At 41.7% G+C, this 13,573-nt stretch overlaps 1 protein-coding gene across 2 annotated transcripts in view; it reads right to left on the bottom strand.

Moving 5' to 3' along the window:
• Positions 1-13,573, bottom strand: part of ANXA3 (annexin A3) — a 100,232-nt gene that overhangs the window by 50,299 nt on the left and 36,360 nt on the right. Inside the window, exon 1 of one of the 2 annotated variants that reach the window (XM_030915547.1) lies at positions 13,098-13,169. The exons of the other annotated variant lie outside the window; for it this stretch is intronic. Coding sequence (XP_030771407.1) covers positions 13,098-13,112 — 15 coding nt within the window. The 5' untranslated portion in view covers positions 13,113-13,169. Of the gene's footprint in view, positions 1-13,097; positions 13,170-13,573 lie in introns of those variants that run through there. 2 annotated transcript variants of the gene reach the window in all.

Here is a 13,573-nt window from a genome sequence, read left to right on the forward strand (position 1 = left end):
CCTCCTAGGTTTCTTCCCACCTCTCCAGGATACACTCACCTTTGTCTGACCTCTATAAAGTAGGCACTTCTAAAGTAGAAAGTGGCTCTCTCTTTTCTTTCCCTCTAATCCTGCTGTGGGTTATTTCTTCCACTCCCTCTTCTGTATACAGACAAATCCCACATTATAGCTCTAGCCCAGACTTCCGTTTTGAGCACTGGTCTTGCATATTCAATGTCTCCTCCATGTATTTGTTTTGATATCTCATATACCAACTCACTGTTTCCTCCCAAGCTGTTTCTTCCCCCATCTGACACTCACATAGTATTTACTCGTATTTTACATATACCTGATCATTTAATCCTCAAAACCACCCTATGAGGCAGATAAAATTAATACCCTGATTTTATAGAAGAGAAAAGAGGGTCCAGAGAGGTTAAGACACTTGCTGAGGTCACATAGCTAGCTTGTGGCACAGCCAGGATTTGAACCTAGGCAATCTGGCTCCAGTTTCTGTGCTCATCCCCAATTTGCTGAGTTTCCTCAATCTTCCCCATCCCTGGAAAAGGACCAACCATCAGCCACCAGAAACCTGGGAGTCCCCTTTGATTCCTTCACCTGCCTTTCCTTCTGAATTCCATCCATCAGCAAGGCCTGCTGAGACTATTTTAAGAAGATAATCTCATGTGCACTCCTTCCCAGCTTCTTTGCTCCTGCTTTTGTCCAAGTCACAATCATCGCTCTCCTGTACTTGAACATCTGAGTCATGTCCCTCTCTACTTCTTACTGCCCGTCTCCAGCCATTTCCCACATAGCAGCCAAGGGATCTGTTAAAGATCTAAGTTAGGCCAGGTGCGGTGGCTCATACCTATAATCTCTGCACTTTGGGAGGGAGGTCAATGCGGATGGATCACCTGAGGTCAGGAGTTCGAGACCAGCCTGGCCAAAATGATGAAACTCCGCCTCTACTAAAAATACAAAAATTTAGCCAGGCGTGGTGGCAGGAGCCTGTAATCCTAGCTACTCGGGAGGCTGGGGCAGGAGAATCGCTTGAACCCAGGAGGCGGAGGTTGTAGTGAGCTGAGATTGTGCCTCTGCACTCTGGTCTGGGCAACAGAGTGAGACTCCGTCTCAACAACAACAATGACAAAAAAAAAAAAAAAGATCTAAGTCAGATATTGTCACTCCCCTGTTTCACACTGAATAGAGTCCAAACTCCTTACACTGGTCCATAGGGCCCTGCGTGGTTTGGCCCAACCCCCATCATGGCTCTATCTGGAGCCACTCTCTCCAGATGAGAGGTGGAGTTCTCACCACACTTCAGTTCTTTGAAAGTCAAGCTGGTATACAATGAACTCTTTCCCACCTTAATGCCTTGGTTTGTGTTATTCTCTCTACCTGGAATGGTTTTTACCTTCAGTCCTCTCTTTAAAGGCCATCTTCTCTAACAGGGCTTCTTTGGCACTTGATCTGAGTAGGTCTTCTACTGTTATTCTGCATCTCAGCCACCTCTCCATTGTTAGGGCACTCAGCATTGAGTAATACCTCTCCCTGTTTATATCTATCTCTCCACCTCCTCTAAAATAAAGTTCCAAAAGGCAGAGACATTTGTTTCACCCACTCCTATTTATCCAGCTGGGAGCCTAGTGCTCAGTCCCCAGATAGGGGATTAATACATAACTGTGAATTAGTTTGCTAAGTAAGAATATGAAAGCAAGACAATGACATCTCACAGTGTGGACTTTCTCCAAGCTCTACACTAGATAGTTGGCTGCCTGATGAGTTGCTTCCTTCACATATCAATAGTCTAGAAATCAAAGTTCCCATTGTATCCTGGGAGATTTGGGAGATATTTCAGAAGCTGAGTGTTTTCTAGTACACCAGAGACATGAAATGCATGACTGTGTCTGGTGATTCTGTTATGTATTTCTCCCTGTCTCTCCAAGAGCTCAGGGTTTCTCCGACAAAGGTAGCAAACCCAACTATATGGAATGAGCTGGAAACACGGGGCCTCCCCAGAGACTTTATCAACACAAACATCTTTCTCAGAATAATTTTCATGTATTTGTTTAAAGCAGATTATAAAAAAATTATATTCATCTTCTCTTGAGTCATCTAGTACCAGTATTTGTGGATTATCTCTTTGTTCTATAATCAAAGTAAAGTGCTTAACCTAGTTAAGAGTTCTTGAGCAAATCCTCCTCTTGGCTAAGGGTTACAAAAGAGTTGAAGACTGGCCGGGCGCGGTGGCTCAAGCCTGTAATCCCAGCACTTTGGGAGGCCGAGACGGGCGGATCACGAGGTCAGGAGATCGAGACCATCCTGGCTAACACGGTGAAACCCCGTCTCTACTAAAGAAATACAAAAACTTAGCCGGGCGATGTGGCGGGCGCCTGTAGTCCCAGCTACTTGGGAGGCTGAGGCGAGAGAATGGCGTAAACCCGGGAGGAGGAACTTGCAGTGAGCTGAGATCCGGCCACTGCACTCCAGCCTGGGAGACAGAGCAAGACTCCGTCTCAAAAAAAAATAAATAAATAAAAATAAAAATAAAAGAGTTGAAGACCAATGTGGCTATTCTGGCCACATACTCGGCCCTGTGCATGTCTAACTTCTGCAGGAGCTGCCTCTGTCTAAGGGTCCTGCAATCCAACAGGAATACATAGAGAATTTATATCTCCCTGGGTATATGAAGAAATATAGGGAATTTGGCTCACTGAAGTACAGAATCCACATCTTCTTAAATGGCCCTTGGCTAGAGAACGGTGGCTGTCTGCCTTAGCATTCCAGGCTGATATAACAAAATGCCATAAACTGGGTGTCTTATAAATAACAAAAATTTATTTCTCACCATTCTGGAGGCTAAAAATCCAAGATCAAGGTGCCAGCAGATTCGGTGTCTAGTGAAGTTCCATTTTATGGTTCATATACAGTACCTTCTGGCTGTGTTCTCACATTGTAGAAGACGTGACCAAGTTCCCTCCAATCTCTTTCAAAAGGAAAATAATCCCCACCTAATCCAATCACCTCCCAAAGATCCCATCTCCCAACACAATCATCCTGAAGGTCAGAATTTCAACCTATGAATAAGGGGCAGGTTGGTGGGGGAGGCGGGGCAACACAGACATTTAGACCACAGCACTGGCTTTGCAGAATTTGGGGATGCTTATTCCATCCACCTCACTCCTATGAGGGTGAGAAACCTGTGAGGGACTGAGATCAGGGATGTCTCCTGTTTGTAATATTCCGGGCAGAATATTTCTTACATAAATGGTTAAGGTCAATGATGTCTACCGGACATCATGGCAAATGCATTATTTTATGGGTTATTTATGAGTTTTTTTAAAAAGCGATAATCCTAACAAGAAGTTGCTGCAGATTTAAGAATGCTTCCTAATGTAAAGTAAACCTAGAGAATGGAAACTCCTTGAACAGTCCATGTGAAGACTTTTTGGGACTCTCTGTGGCCTTTGGAGGATATTAAAGTATCATAAAAGAGGACTATAATACCTCCCGCAATCCTCTTGTAATCTTGTACCCCTGTTATTGCTTCGTGGGAATCTTCCTATTGCATTCAAATGTGTCTTGCCCATCTGCCTCAGAGCTTACACTTGTCATTCCCTCTGCCTGGCTGCTCTTTCCCAAGATATTCTCTCAGCTCACCGTCTCATGCCACGTTGACTTCTACTCATATATCTGAGCAGAAAATCACATACCCCATCATACTTATTATCCACCTTTGCTTTTCCCCAGAGCACTTAAAACTGTCTTTTTATACTGTACATTTATTTCTCATTTATTGTCTGTCTCCCCTAATAAAATGTAGGCTCTCTGCTTTTTTATTTCTCTTTCTCTACTGTGTTGCCAGAGCCAATATCTGGCACATAAAAGATATGTGGTAAATATTAGTTGAGTGAATAAATGAATAAAAAATGCTTTTTTGTTCTGCATCCTGTTTCTTTCAATAATTCTCAAATGCCACTGTCAGACATTTCAGAGCTCCATGCCATATGTTAAAAATTCTACAAATGCAGTCTTCACCTTTCTTAAATCCTGTTCACATGGGACTGTCACTACTCCTATTGATACATGCCTCCAGAACCTACATGAGGTACTGAATAAAACACAAAGAGTTACAAATGAAAGAAGCAAAGATCTGATAATGAAGGGATAGATGAGAATTTTCTCCTGTTTTGATTTATTCTCTTATAATTCATGTGAGACCTGTGTATTCACTTTATTGCTCAGTACTCTATATACTTCTTTTTTATCTAACTGCTTTACATCCACCAAAAAAATAGACTTTGAAGAGAACAAATCGTACCTTCTCCACTTTACATTCCTTGCTGTCTGATCTAAAATGCTTTATTTTCCTCTTTACCTCTGATTTACCAGGCTCTTCCAATGGCTAAACATTAGCTTTGCATACTATCACTTTATCATGATTAAATATAAAAGAGGGACCCTCCCTCCTTCACAGTTGGGCTAACGTCAGAGAATGGCAAAGAACAGCTTTTTAGTGTTCATTCCACTCATTCCTAGGAAGCCTCTCTGCTCTCACTCAGATGAGACATTTTCCAGGCTTTGGAAACATTAAACAAAGCTTAAATGTTTTGATTTGAAATCCAGGTCTAACCTGTTTTAAATCAACTTTCTGCAATAGACCATTTGTGTACCTGTTTGAATGTCAATATTTACCTAAAGCAGTTTCAGGGAACATAGGTTTAAAACACACAGCAGAGTGGAACAGCACCTAATCAGGGAAGATGCCTGTTCTGCTTGGGAAGTGAAAAGACTTTCAGTGAAAATAGTCACCATCTTGATCTTCCATTCCCGGATGTGGTAGATGGGAGGGAGACCAGAGGAGGAGTTCAGCACATTCACATGCATGAACACAGGTTTCTCCTCACACATGTTTTAAATTTGCATAGCAAAGAAGAGCAACTACACCACGAAAGAAAGGTCTAATGGGACGTCTGTGTCAAAGCAAGAAGTATGAAACTGGACAGGACACTCGCAAACTCTTTGAACCCAGGAATAGCAGCATCCAAATGTCCAGAGCTGGTATCTTCCATGGGACAGAATTTGAAAGGCATTATCTTCCCAAAATTCTCTCTCATGTTAGCACATTGCACCTTTCCTAACAGCCCTACCACCACTGCCATTCCTCTGCGTTAACAGTGGAAATGAGACAACTGTGTCCTCATGTGTCAAACTGCACCAATCTTGCTCCCTCCAGAGTGGAAGAGTTTGGTAGGGAAGGGAGGCTGTGCCTTCTAACTCTCACCATGAACACATGATCATGGAGTAGTCATCTGCAAGGGTCCGTCCTGGTAGCCTTCCCCCCACACTTCTACCACCACGGATCCCTTTTTCAATATCTTCTATATGGATCCCATGTTTTAAATTATTCTGTCTTGCCAATCTATATTTATTACCAAACATTAATTCATTTTCCCATTTTTCCCATATATGAAAAATATGTCTAACAATCAGAGCTTCTGATCAACATAAATAGCCAGTGTCATTGGAACTAATATAACCTTGTTTTTAATATAACGTTAGTCAAAAATAAAATAATACATATTGGAAACTGTGTGCCTTAATGTGAGTTATATATGTGTAGTACAATTCGGAATGTATCTGGTCTTTGCACTGGTTCTTGGCACAGAGCTTCAAAAACCCTTGGAATTTCCTGAGTGATAGCAGTGACTTTGTGATGCAATTGGGGTGACTCATGGCATACTCTTAGATAGCCTTAGAATGATGGCTGGTCTCCAGAAAAATTAGCCCTGTAATCACAGGGTTGCAACTCTGGTCAGTCGGACCTCTGAGGATGAAAGAGGGGCTGGAGATTGAGTTCAATCATGTAGCAAACAATTTCATCAACCAATTGTGCCTACATAACGGAACTCCAATTACAATTCTGGACACTGAGGCTCAGAGGAGCTTCCTGGCTATTGAACACACTGACACAAAGGGAGGGTGAGGTGCCCTGATGCCACAGGGACAGGCCATGGAGTCTCTGGGTCCAGGACCCTTCCAGAGCTTGCCCATGTGTATCCCACATAATAAACTTGCATTCATAAGGATAGCACTTTCAGTGAGTTCTGTGAATCATTCTAGGGAATTCTTTAATTTCGGAGGGTCATGGAAACCCCCAAATTTATAGCCAGTTGGCCAGAGTGCAGGTGATTCCTGAGACTTGAACTGATATCTGAAGTGAGGGCAGTTTTGCGGAGGACTAAGCCCTTAATGCTGTGGAATCTGACGCTAACGTTGGGTAGTCAGTGTCAGAAATGTATTCCAGTATGCCCACTAGGAGTAGAAAGGGAGGATTTTTATGTCTTTAGAAATATATATGTGTTTAAAATATTATAAAATATTGAAAATAAGAGTGGTCAGAAGGAATTTGATTGAGGATATGGCATTTCTTTTAGATGGCTGAAAGAACCATTCCAATGGGGAGAGGGGGCTACTCATGTGTAATAAAATCAGGCCCAGGAAATAGGCAGAAGCCCCTCTACAAAAACAGTTGCAGCGATATTATTTGGCAAAAAATACATTTTAGAATAAAATTAATATATTGAAATCATGCTGATTAAAACTAACATTTATTGAGTGCTCACTCCATGCCAGGCACTGCTAATACATTTTACATGAACTGGCTTAATGCTTACAAACCCTAGATGAGATAGGCACTATTACCATACCTGTTTTATAGATGAGGAAACTGAAGTAGAGAAGGACTAAGCAATTTGCTCAAGAGCCTACCTTTTAAACGATTAGGGAGTTCTGAAAGGGAGAGTTAAGACTGTGGTTAGACTGGCTTCATTTTGCTCCCAGCAGAGCCTGTCCAACTAGGTACTTGCTGCTTTAATTGTTTAACTGTTTTGGATGAACTTCAAAACAGTTAGTAGGCATTGTATTTAGGTAATATGTTTTCATAAAACTTCTCTTATCCCTTGGTTGCAGAGTGCCTCTATATTCCCCTTCCTCATTTTGTAAACTGGAGTTTGGAGTGGTGAAAGGAGAATAGATACCAAGTTAGGATGTTAATAACAATTCATGGTGATTACAATGATTGTGAGTTAATTTTAAAAAATTCTAGCACCACTGGGTGTGGTGGCTCATACCAGTAATCCCAGCACTTTTTTTTTTTTTTTTTTTTTTTGAGACGGAGTCTGGCTCTGTGGCCCAGACTGGAGTGCAGTGGTCGGATCACAGCTCACTGCAAGCTCCGCCTCCCGGGTTCACGCCATTCTCCTGCCTCAGCCTCCGGAGTAGCTGGGACTACAGACGCCCGCCACCTCGCCCGGCTAGTTTTTTGTATTTTTTTAGTAGAGACGGGGTTTCACCGTGTTACCCCAGGATGGTCTCGATCTCCTGACCTTGTGATCCGCCTGTCTCGGCCTCCCAAAGTGCTGGGATTACAGGCTCGAGCCACCGCGCCCGGCCATCCCAGTACTTTTGAAAGCCAATGTGGGTGGATCAGTTGAGCTCCAGAGTTCAAGACCAGCCTGCGCAACACAGTGAGCCCATCTCTACAAAAAAATTTAAAAATTAGCTGGGCATGCTGGGGCATGCCTGTGGTTCCAGCTACTCAGGCGACTGAGGCAGTAGGATCGCTTGAGCCCAGGAGGTTGAGGCTGCAGCAAGCCGTGATTGCGCCACTGCACTCCAGCCTGAATGACAGAGTAAAGCTCTGTCAAAAAAAAAAAAAAGAAGAAAGAAAGAAAAAGAAAGAAAGAAAGAAAGAAGAAAGAAAGAAAGAAAGAAAGAAAGAAAGAAAGAAAGAAAGAAAGAAAAAAAGACAGACTCTAGTACCGTAATAAAAATTCTAATTTGAAAGTTCAAACAAATAGGAATTACATTTATTATTATTCTGTAAATGTAAGTTAGGAACTGATCAAGGAGGAAAGAGCTCAGAGTATTTACATAAGAAAGCCAGCATTGTACAGAAATTACACAGAAAAAATACTACTGTGGTAGCTTAATAAAATGTCATGTTCTTTTTTTTTTTTTTTTTGAGGCGGAGTCTCGCTCTGCCGCCCAGGCTGGAGTGCTGTGGCCGGATCTCAGCTCACTGCAAGCTCCGCCTCCCGGGTTCACGCCATTCTCCTGCCTCAGCCTTCCGAGTAGCTGGGACTACAGGCGCCCGCCACCTCGCCCGGCTAATGTTCTAAGACATTCTAATTGGTGGGCTTCCTGAGTGCTTGCTATGGACCTACAGGCAACATATGACAAGGGACCCTGAGTCCAAGGAGTACAGACCAATAAGATATCGGACCCTTTCATCAAGGGTGAAGTGGTAGATTTCAAAATTTGCAAGCAAATGCTAATGCAACACAGACTGTTGATTCATCTGAAACAATGGTAGGGTTGCAACACCCCTGGATAGAATATAAAAGACCTAAGAAACCAGCCATTCTTTCATCTTCAATGGTAATACACTGAAATTGCAACTAATGACTTCTCCCTTGATCATACCACTGTCATAAACTAATCATACACATAACCACGTATACAGTTTTGTAGAAATGCAAGGACTTGATTGCTTATTTATGTTTGAGTGTGTATGTGCTTTTAAGTGTGGTAGAGAGAAAAAAAGAACACATAAAACTTTGTGATAAGAATATTTACAATTGGAAATCTGAAGGTTTTTACCATCTTAACCATTTCTAAGTGTAAGGTTCAGTAGTGGTTAGAATATTCACATTGTTTTGAAACATCTTCAGAACTTTTTCATCTTTCAGAACTGAAACTCTACGTATTAAACAACTCCTCTTTTTATCTTTCCTTATTCATTCCTAATGACCAGTCTGCCTTCTGTTCCTATGAATTTGACTGCTTTGGATACCTCGTATCAATGGAATCATACAGCATTTTGTCTCTTTGGGACTGACTTATTTCACTTAACATAATGGGCTCAAGGCTCGTCCATATAGTAGCATGTGACAGGGGTTTCTTCCTGTCACACAACATGTGTTTTTAAAAGACTGAATAATATTCCATTGTGTGTACGTACCGCATTTTGTTTATTCACTCTTGTCCATGGAAACTGGACTGTTTCCACCTCTTGGCTATTGTAAAAAGTACTGCAGTGAACATGGGTGTACAGATATCTTTCTTTAAGATCCTGCTTTCATTTCCTTTGGATATATATCCAGAAATGGGATTGCTGGAGCATGTGGTAGTTCTAGTTTTAAATTTTTTTGAGAATCGCTATCTTGTTTTCCATAGCGGTTCTGAGTTGTTCTTAATCGTTGCTCTCTGAGATCTCACTCACATATATTAGTTCTTTAATAGAGGGAGAGGAGGTAAATAGGAAAACAAAACAAAACAAAAACCCAGGGACAGCAGGAGCCCTTCTCTGGCTAGGGACTCTTTCTCTATGTGAGGGTTTGCTCTCCAGGCTCAGGTTAGCCTCCCCTTTGTGACCCCTCCCCACCTCTTTCCTGCTATCTGATGCCAAACGCTACCATCCCTGATGTAGCCATACTCCTAGCCCCTGTAGTAGGCAGAACAACAGCCTCCTAAAATGTATACACCATAATCCATGGAAATTGTCAATGTATTGTGTTTCATGATGAAAGGGACTTTGCAAATGTAATTAAGGTTCCAGACCTTAAAACACAGGGATTAGCCCGCGTTATCCAGGTGGGCCCAATTTAATCACACGAGCCCTTAAAAGCAGAGAAATATATTCAGCTGGAAGGAGAAGAGAAAGGCTGAAAAGAGATTCCAAGCATAAGAAAGATTTGATGCATTATTGCTGGTTCTGAGATGTAGGGGCCATGTACAACGACAGGCAGAGGCCTGCAGGAGCCAAAGACAGCTTCTGCTGGCAGCCAGCAAGGACTAAGGACTCAATTCTACAACTACAAGGAACTAAATTCTACCAACAACCTAAACGGGCTTGGAAGAGGATTCTTCCCAAAGTCCTCCAGAAAGGCACACAGTCCCAACAACGCCTTCATTTTAGTGCTGTGAGACCCATTTCAGGCTTCTAACATACAGAACTGTGAGATAATAAATAGGTGTTGTTTTACATTGCTAAATTTATGGCAATTTGTCACAGCTGCAATAGGAAATGAATACACCCTTGATCACACTCACCTGGGTCTCTCCTAGCCCTTCAGAAACGTGCCACGCCTTTGAAGGTGTCAGCGGGAGAGCCTGCTCAACTAATTTCATGTCAGTTTACTCATGGGCAAGGGCCAGAGGGAGACTTTTTTTTTTTTTTTTGAGACGGAATCTCGCTCTATCGCCCAGGCTGGAGTGCAGTGGCCGGATCTCAGCTCACGGCAAGCTCTGCCTTCCGGGTTTACGCCATTCTCCTGCCTCAGCCTCCCGAGTAGCTGGGACTATAGGCGCCCGCCACCTCGCCCGGCTAGTTTTTTGTATTTTTAGTAGAGACGGGGTTTCACGGTGTTAGCCAGGATGGTCTCGATCTCCTGACCTCGTGATCCACCCGTCTCGACCTCCCAAAGTGCTGGGATTACAGGAGACTTTTTTTTTTTAACACCAGCATTTTGGAGAGATGTTCACCTCACTCTATGAGATGTTCATAAAAGCAGCAGGGATTTCAGATGAAAGATGAGAGATTAGCCTAGCCAGTGGGAAGGGAGTAATTTGGGTCAAACAAAGCCTTCCAACAGCACACCTTCCATCCATACTGCCCAGGCCAAGGGATGGTCACATCTCTACACAGGCTTTTCTTTAAACTTGCACTGTCCCTTACTTATAAAATATAATGTATGCTCATGATTAAAAAAAATTCAAACAGTACAAAAGGTGATATATTGAAAAGTAAAAGTGCTCTTTCTCACTATTCTACCTTTCCACAGAGTTTTCATGTAATAGTCTTTCTGTATATTTTGTATTTTCTTTGTTCTTTCTTTTAAACAGAACCCCTCTGTGCATATTATTCGCTAAGTTGTTTTTTTACTTTTTATTTTTTAGACGGAAGTCTCACTCTTTCGCCCAGGCCAGACTGCAGTGGCGCTATCTCCGCTCACTGCAAGCTCCACCTCCCGGGTTCACGCCATTCTCCTGCCTCAGCCTCCCGAGTACCTGGGACTACAGGCGCCGCCACTGTGCCCGGCTAATGTTTTTTTTTTTAATATATATATTTAGTAGAGACGGGGTTTCACCCGTCTCTACTAAAGCCAGGATGGTCTCAATCTCCTGACCTCATGATCCACCCGCCTTGGCCTCCCAAAGTGCTGGGCTTACAGGTGTGAGCCACCGCACCTGGCAATTTTTAAAATTGTTATATCTTGGGACTTTTTAAAATGTCAGTTCACATACAACTGATCCACTTTTTGCACATTCGTTTTAATGATCACATAAAAATGCCTATAAGTTATAAATGAGTAATTTGCTTATTCCTACCCTATCGATGGACATTTATGCTGTCTACATGTTTTCATTAATACAAACAAATGTAGCTGGGCCCCTATTTTTTCAACCTTATGCAAGTTTATCTATAAGATACATACCCACAAGTGGAATTACTGGGTTTAAAGGACGTGTGCATTCAAGGACTGATAGATATTGTCAAAATACCATCCAAAAGTGTACCAAATTTACTCCCCTATGAACAGATAATAAAAATATCACCTTGCCCACATCCTCTACATTACTTTTTTTTTTTTTAACCTTCACCAATCTTTTAGGTAGAAAAGGGTTTCTCATCATGATATTTTTGTTTCTTCTTCAATTCTGAGTGAGATGCAGGATTAAAAAAAAATAGATACGGTCTCACTCTGTCACCCAAGCTGGAATACAGTGGCATGAACATGGCTCACTGCAGCCTCCACCTCTTGGGCTTAAAACGATCCTCCCACCTGAGCCTCCTGAGTAGCTAGGACCATGGGTATGCCCTACCACGTTCAGCCTGATTTTTAGGTTTGTTTTGTTTTATTTTGTTTTTTAAGAGACTGGGTCTTGCCAATTACCCATGCTGGTCTTGAACTTCTGGGCTCAAATGATCCTCCCACCTTGCCTCCCAAAATGCTGGGATTATAGGTGTGAGCCACCATGTCTGATCTTGTCGCACCTTTTGATGTTATTGGACACTTATAATTATTTTTATGTCCTGTTTATGTCCCTTAACAAATTTTTTCTGTCAAGTTCATTTTTTTAACTGATTTATTCAAGTTATTTGCATGTTAAGGAAAAAGTCTTTTGCCTAATGTGCTGCAAATATTTTTGCCCTTGAGCTGTCCTTCTGCCTCTACCAATGGGGATTGTTGGCTGTCATAATTATAAACTTGTATGTAGTTAAAATAGATCAATATTTTTCTTTTAGGGCCTTGGTTTTGTGTCACAGTTGTAAGTGCCTTCCCCACTCCAAGATTATTCTTCAATCCATTCATATTTCTTTTTCTTTTTTTTTTGAGATGGATTCTCACTCTGTTTTCCCAGGCTGGAGTGCAGTGGTGTGATCTCAGCTCACTGCAACCTCCACCTTCCAGGTTCAGGGGATTCTCCTGCCTCAGCCTCCTGAGTAGCTGGGATTACAGGCATGTGCCATCACACCAGGGCTATGCTGGTATTTCTAGTAGAGACAGGGTTTCAACCATGTTGGCCAGAGCTGGTCTCGAACTCCTGGCTTTAGAGGTGATCCACCCACTTAGGCCTCCCAAAGTGCTAGCATTACAGGTGTAAGCCACCACACCCAGCCCATTCATATTTCATTTCTTCATTTCTGTATTTTATCCACATGGAATTTATTTATTGTAAGGCAGAAAAGGAATACAGATTTACTTTTTACCCAAACAGCTAGAAGTTTTCCTAACATTTATTGAATAACCCATCTCTTCTTCTCCAATATGTCATCTTTTTCATATAATAAATTCCCAAATTATATACTAAATTTATTATCAGATTTTGACCTTTCTGCTTGGTGTCATCATAAATTATTTTAACTATGTAACTTTACAATGCATCTTAAAAAATTTTATTATTTTTGACATCCTCTGGCTTTTCTGGAATGTTAATTTTGCCAGATAAACTTAACAACTTTCACAAAATTTTTCTTGCTATCTTGACTTTCTGTGTTTTGGTTTGACTCATATATGTTACTGTGTTGTGAAGGCTTAATTTTTACTTACCCAGATAGATGCCATGATATCCCACCTTTGCCTTGAGCTGAGATCACACTAATCTATTAAAAGAAAAAAGATTAGTAAATGGTATCAATATGTGATTTAGAACACAATAATCTCAGTCCAACCCTCAATCTTGAATCCAGAAAGCAGATGTCAACATTCACAGAAAACCTTCTCAGGAAGAGGATATATCTGACATTGGATATCCCATTTGCTAAACAAACATTTACTGAGCATCTACCATATGCAAGGGACTGTGCTAGACCTGTGAGGACTTCAAGACAAGAGACAGAAAAAAATCTTTGTACTTAAGATGCTTACAAATATACTTCCTGAAAAGCCAGTGTTTGACTTATTTAAAGTCCAGCAGAACTATGCTGATTACTGACAGGCTACCACTACGGGGATCAGTAACAACAAAAACATAGGATTTTGTTCTCCTCACCAAATCAACACAAAGTTTAGCTGCCTTCAACTGG

The sequence above is a fragment of the Rhinopithecus roxellana genome, chromosome 2 (assembly GCF_007565055.1).
Source record: "Rhinopithecus roxellana isolate Shanxi Qingling chromosome 2, ASM756505v1, whole genome shotgun sequence".
NCBI classification, from domain to species: domain Eukaryota; kingdom Metazoa; phylum Chordata; class Mammalia; order Primates; family Cercopithecidae; genus Rhinopithecus; species Rhinopithecus roxellana.